Genomic DNA, 6233 nt, shown 5'->3' with positions numbered 1-6233 from the left:
CCATACTCTTATCCTTTCAAAGGTTTACAATTTCATGGATTTGTGAGGTATTTTCAAGACCTTCTCTGCCACTATGTCTGCAGCCGCGCCAACGAGCTCACTTTCATTGTTGTGGCTACCATATTCATTTGTACTTGAAAAGGAAGAATCATCCTTATCTTTCTTTTTCTTGTGTGCGAGCCATTTTTCATGTGTCAGTAAGAGATGCTTCTCCTCCTCTCTGTCATCGTAGCCACAAAGTCTCTCCTCATGGACCTTGAGATGACTAACAATCTCCTCAACCTATATGTTATTAAGGTCGTCGAACTACTCAATAGAGGTAACAATCTACATGAATCTTGGGGAGGGGGGATTCAAAAGAACTTCTCGATGACGAAGATTTCCTCCACCCTGTCGCCTAACAAATGGATGTCGTTGACGATCGTCGTTAACTTTATGGTAAATTCATCTATTAACCCACCGTTTTCATACAGATAGCCTTGAACTAAATCTTCAAGGTCTGCACCTTTGCTTTCTTGACACATTCCACACCTACATGCATTGTTTGCATCGTCTCGCACGTTCCACACATACATTCATGTTTTTAATAGTCAAATTAGTCAATTTCATCTCACATCATTCACATAATTAGTCAAGTCCCATCTCAAATCGTCCTCATAATTCATTTCTATATCATGCTTCATCATATCCTACAAGAAATTCTTGAGAACTATTTTTCTCAGGGTTGATTGCTCAGTGTCACCACCATACTAAGAAGATAGTAGGTTTATGACCCCATGTATGGACAAACAAGGTGGCGACACACAAACATTGTAAGATGAGTGTCTTTGATGTCTTCCTTTGACAATAAGTTTTCAATGACAGTGTCAAACAACACGGATATGCCAACATTGCACCCTTACCCTTACCCTTACGCAGGAGGTTTGTATATGAAACCGTTCATTAGTACAACATCCGTAAATGACTCGGCCCGAAAATAGGAGGGTTCCTGCCTTAACAATACCCAGGTGGATGGATGTTCGAGATGTCTCAATGATATAATTGACTCGACTAATGACATCACGAGACTTAGAATGACATCACAAAGTGTAGGCTATGTTATTGAGAATCAAGATGATGAGATGAGATGCAACATTGTATATGAGAGATCTTAGCCTGGTAAAGTCGAAAGACTTGGTCTAGAATAGAGACAAGTTGACTAGAGTCGTAAGTCAGTGAACAAGCAAGCATGAGTGACATTAATTTCCACGAGTTGTGTTCGGTTAATGACAAAAAGCGACGTTAATTTGAGACATAAGTAAGTTTATTAGAGGTACCCATTCTTCGATTTTAAAAAAGGAATAAAGAAGAAGGCATCCACGTCAGTGAAAGCCGACGCCACATGAAAACTGCCACTTGTGCATAACCCTAGTTGGGTTAAGTTAACCATAGTAGGCGGTTAACTTCCTCTTCCAAATAGAAAAAAAACACGTCACTACTCTCTTCTATATATACTGCTCCACGCTCTCTCCCTCCTCTCCGCTCTTCTCTTTCATCCTCTAAATTATTATTATTATTATTATTTTTAAAATGTCTTTTTAATTTTATTTTATTTTCTTATTTTTGTACGTCTTGTCGTCCCTTCCCTTTCTCATAGTTCCCATCAGGAAGCTTTAGCAGTCGATCGCTGCAGAACGACATATATTCCCCCTCTTTGTTTAAGTTCGTTAACTAACTGAATTTCCCCATTTTTTTTTTCCTCTCTACTTTCCACTTTTACCCCTCCTCTCTCATCTAATTTATCCTCCACTGCCACTCTCACTACCGCCATGATTTCATGGAAGGATCTTTACACCGTCTTGACGGCGGTTATTCCTCTTTATGTCGCTATGATTTTGGCTTACGGTTCTGTTCGGTGGTGGAAGATTTTCACGCCCGATCAATGCTCTGGAATCAACCGTTTCGTCGCAATTTTCGCTGTTCCTCTTCTCTCCTTCCATTTCATTTCTTCCAATGATCCTTACGCTATGAACTTCCGGTTCATCGCTGCAGATACACTTCAGAAGATTATCATGCTGTTCTTTCTTGGGATTTGGACTAATCTCACTAAGAATGGGAGTCTAGAATGGATGATTACTATTTTCTCCCTATCCACGCTTCCGAACACGCTAGTCATGGGGATTCCTTTACTGATTGCTATGTACGGTGATTACAGTGGGAGTCTGATGGTGCAGGTGGTGGTGTTGCAGTGCATTATTTGGTATACGCTTTTGCTTTTTCTGTTCGAGTATCGTGGTGCGAAGATTCTCATCATGGAGCAGTTTCCCGAGACGGCTGCTTCGATTGTGTCGTTTAAAGTTGATTCGGACGTGGTTTCGCTGGATGGCAGGGATTTTCTCGAGACTGATGCTGAAATTGGGGACGACGGAAAGCTTCACGTGACGGTGAGGAAATCGAATGCCTCTCGACGATCTCTCGGTCCTTGTTCGCTTCCGGGATTAACGCCTAGGCCTTCTAATCTCACTGGCGCTGAGATTTACAGCTTGAGTTCCTCTCGAAACCCTACTCCTCGAGGCTCGAATTTCAACCACTCAGATTTCTACTCTATGATGGGATTTCAAGGCCGATTGTCTAATTTCGGACCTGGAGATTTGTATTCGGTTCAATCCTCCAGAGGTCCGACTCCCAGGCCGTCCAATTTCGAGGAGAACTCTGCCGTTCAGCCTCAGACCGCATCCCCGAGGTTCGGGTTTTACCCCGCTCAAACTGTGCCCTCCTCTTATCCGGCTCCCAACCCGGAATTCACCAAAACTGCTAAAATCCCTCAGCCACCGCCTCCTCCTCCGCCGCCGCAACCGCAGAATACAAAAGCGAACCATGACGCCAAGGAGCTTCACATGTTTGTTTGGAGCTCGAGCGCTTCTCCAGTCTCTGAAGGCCGCGGTGGGCTCAGCAATCTCGCCGGGAATGAGCTCGCTGGAGCCGAGCAATCTGGACGGTCCGATCAAGGCGCCAAGGAAATACGGATGCTCGTGGCCGATCATCAACAACAAAACGGGGAAAACAAAGGTAATATTAATAAATAATCGCTAATAATTTATATTTTATTCTCAATCTCAGTAACTCAATTCCATTTTTCTTTAGCTGTTCCAGAGAGTGAGGGCTATGGAGGTGAAGCCTTTAGTTTCAGCGGCAAAGAAGGGGAAGAGGAAAGAGATGATCAGAAAGAGGGACCCACAGGCTCCACCGGCGAACTCCACGGGAAAGTTTCGGCCGGAGCTCCGGACGGCGGGAACTCCAAACTAATGCCGCCGGCGAGCGTAATGACCCGCCTGATTCTGATCATGGTGTGGCGGAAGCTGATCAGAAACCCCAACACATACTCAAGCCTCATCGGACTAATCTGGTCGCTCATTTCTTTCCGGTAAGCCAAAAATCAAGTCCACAAATCACAACGCTACTACAATTACAGTAGATTGATTGAAACTTCCATTTCAACTAACTGTGTTCCCTCTTATTTGGGCTGTGTCTATGAAATTGCCTCTGTATTTATTGTCTGTGTTGTTGGGTTGTGATGAAATTTTGCAGGTGGCATGTGGCCATGCCCAAAATAATAGAGAAATCAATCTCCATACTCTCTGATGCAGGACTTGGAATGGCTATGTTTAGCTTAGGTGAGTGGTCCTTATCTTTTATTTATTCTCTTGATCTTAATAATTAAGCACAATTCTCAAGAACTATGAAGAAACTAAAAAAAGAAATCAATCGTTCTTACATGAATGTGTCCGAAACATATTATCATGTTGTCACGTAAGTATCTCAATAATGGAAGGGAACGTAATCTAATCATTACAAGGGAAAAACAAATAATTAAAGAGTTGTTTTGTTTGGTAATCAGAGAATTAAGAAAAGGTCATTGCCCACCTTTATCCAAATAACAAATGCATTGAGAGGTTTATTCTTTGGTAGTGTTGTGAGTATCTTAGGAGATTAGGTTGATTATGTGGTAGAGAGGCTGGCAAAGAATGGGGGCATTGTTTCTGTGCATTATTTTTCTCACATTAGGTGTCTGAAAAGGGCTGAGAAAGGCTTTTAATCTTGAGCCTTTACCACCCGACATGTGGGTCCAAGTGGGTAACGTCAACTGGGTGGTCCAAAGATAGGTGGGTCGGAGTTTAATGCCCTCTATTACACTCCAAATTAGTGAAAGTAGTTGAACCGTAAATTCATGTATTTTTCTTTTGATGGTAAGGGCTTGAGAATTGACTGCTGTTTGTTTACCGCTGAAAAAAAGGTATATTTATGGGACTACAACCAAAGATGATAGCATGTGGGAACTCTGTTGCTGCTTTTGCGATGGCCATTAGATTCCTTACTGGGCCAGCCGTTATGGCCATCGCTTCCATCGCTATTGGCTTGCGTGGAACCCTCCTCCGTGTTGCTATTGTGCAGGTACTTCTTTTCATCCTCGATGCCTTAAAACAAGTTTTCTCATATGAAATCAATATTGAAAACCTTGTGTCTGCTATTGTAGGCGGCACTGCCCCAAGGAATTGTACCCTTCGTGTTTGCTAAAGAGTACAACGTTCATCCAGCAATTCTGAGCACTGGGTAAGCCAAACCCACCTCTCAAAATGTGCCATTTTTTCTCTCTTTTTTTGTTTTGCAGCTTTGCATGATTTAGACTTTGGTTCATTGGTGGCATTGCAGGGTGATCTTTGGCATGCTCATAGCTCTGCCCATTACTTTACTCTACTATGTTCTACTGGGTCTGTAAATTTTTCAAGTTCGGATTTCCTTCATATCATATTTCTTAATGATTTTGAGACGAAGACGACGAAGACGAAGATCATAGGGTTATTATATAGAAGAAGTTTGACAAAGGTTGAGAGAGAGAGAGAGAAGCCTCAAATGTTTGAAAAAGGCCAAAGTAAAGGCGTTGATCTGATCGTATAGGGAACGTTGGTTGCCATTTTGGGTGTAAATTTGAGACTCGAGTGGGAGGCCAATAGCCAAATAGCCAATAAGGGGGATTTGAAGAGGTTTGTTAATTAGATATTAGCAATTATTTTGCGTTTGTCGTCTTCTCTCTTTTTCGGGTTTGTAGCTTTATATAATCTTTATATTTTAGGGCTGCTGATTATGTTTCCATTTTGTCACCTTCCCCTTTGTTCATACAAACATTTTTAAGAATGTATTAATGTTTCAGACCACTTCATCATAATCATAACTCTCTACTTTATACTTAATATATTCATCAAGTCTTAACAATATATTGATATTAATAATTAATTATAACAATTACATACAATGGGTAAAAATTTCATGGGTAAAAATTTCATAAAAATTGATGTTGGATATTTTTTTTTGGTAACGTACTTCAAAAAATCGAAACAAAGATAATAAATATATATCTAACAACTCAAAAGCTTATTCTTTAGATTAGATCATATCATAACGATCAAATTGAAATTTTTGAAACTATGTCCGGCCTCTCAGTTCTTCTGAGCTTGATTGGATAATACAAAATTAGTAATTTCCCATCCTTATTTCATTAATTGGGTGGAAATGTGCATATAGAATGGGCCAAGGTTGGTCAAGTAACCAAATTAATCGTATTATGTTAATTATTAGCTTACATTTCACATCGTTCTAATGTGATGAAAAAAAAAATCAAATAAAAGACCAGTCATTGGTTACCAATCAATTTCCATATGGTGGTGTATATGCTATGTGGTCTTTGTTTTCTCAATTTATTCATTTAATATTTTTCTAATTAAATTAAATTGTCTTTCCGAAGCTTGACATCAAAAGTAACTAGGAGTCATACGCTTACATAACTACAAAGACAAATAAACAACTAGATAGAATGAAAGATATACAAAGAAAGCAAGGTAAAATGGTTTAGAATGGACATGCAACGCACAAGCAACATGCCATGGATAAGCATAATCGTGACATCTTTCCCCACTTAATTCGTTGACGTCGCTATCAATCTACTCTTCTTGAACTTATAATGTATTATGCTACTAACTTCTTGTCTTTCGTCATGTTTCCAATTGATCTCAACATTAGGGAGTTCCTTCCTCTTTATAAGGAGTTCTTGTACATCTCCTCTCGATTTGCTGACTCATCGTATCTTCTTAGTTAGGATCTCTTCCACTTCTTTCTCGGCGATATTCTTCATCGTGGTAGGAGATCATGTCACCTTTTTGTGTCTAGTGTCTTCTTTGTCTAGGTTGTTAGGGTTTCAA

General features: G+C 40.3%; 1 protein-coding gene across 2 annotated transcripts; it reads left to right on the top strand.

The window, feature by feature from the left end:
* The first annotated feature begins 1808 nt into the window (after positions 1–1808).
* Positions 1809–5203, top strand: LOC111809423 (auxin efflux carrier component 3-like). 2 transcript variants are annotated; one of them, XM_023695884.1, is made up of 6 exons: positions 1809–3048; positions 3124–3403; positions 3568–3653; positions 4274–4431; positions 4514–4590; positions 4690–5203. In XM_023695884.1, exons 1-6 carry the CDS (start codon positions 1809–1811, stop codon positions 4754–4756), a joined length of 1908 nt encoding a protein of 635 aa, XP_023551652.1. In that variant the 3' UTR covers positions 4757–5203. The 2 variants fall into 2 exon arrangements, with proteins under 2 accessions (XP_023551652.1, XP_023551653.1); XM_023695885.1 differs by having other exon boundaries at positions 3133–3403; positions 4690–4756.
* The last annotated feature ends 1030 nt before the right edge of the window (positions 5204–6233 follow it).

This window comes from Cucurbita pepo, chromosome LG13, assembly GCF_002806865.2.
Source record: "Cucurbita pepo subsp. pepo cultivar mu-cu-16 chromosome LG13, ASM280686v2, whole genome shotgun sequence".
In the NCBI taxonomy this organism is placed as follows: Eukaryota; Viridiplantae; Streptophyta; class Magnoliopsida; order Cucurbitales; family Cucurbitaceae; genus Cucurbita; species Cucurbita pepo.
The sequence above is the reverse complement of the archived record's forward strand: the minus strand, read 5'-3'. Positions and strand labels throughout refer to the sequence as shown.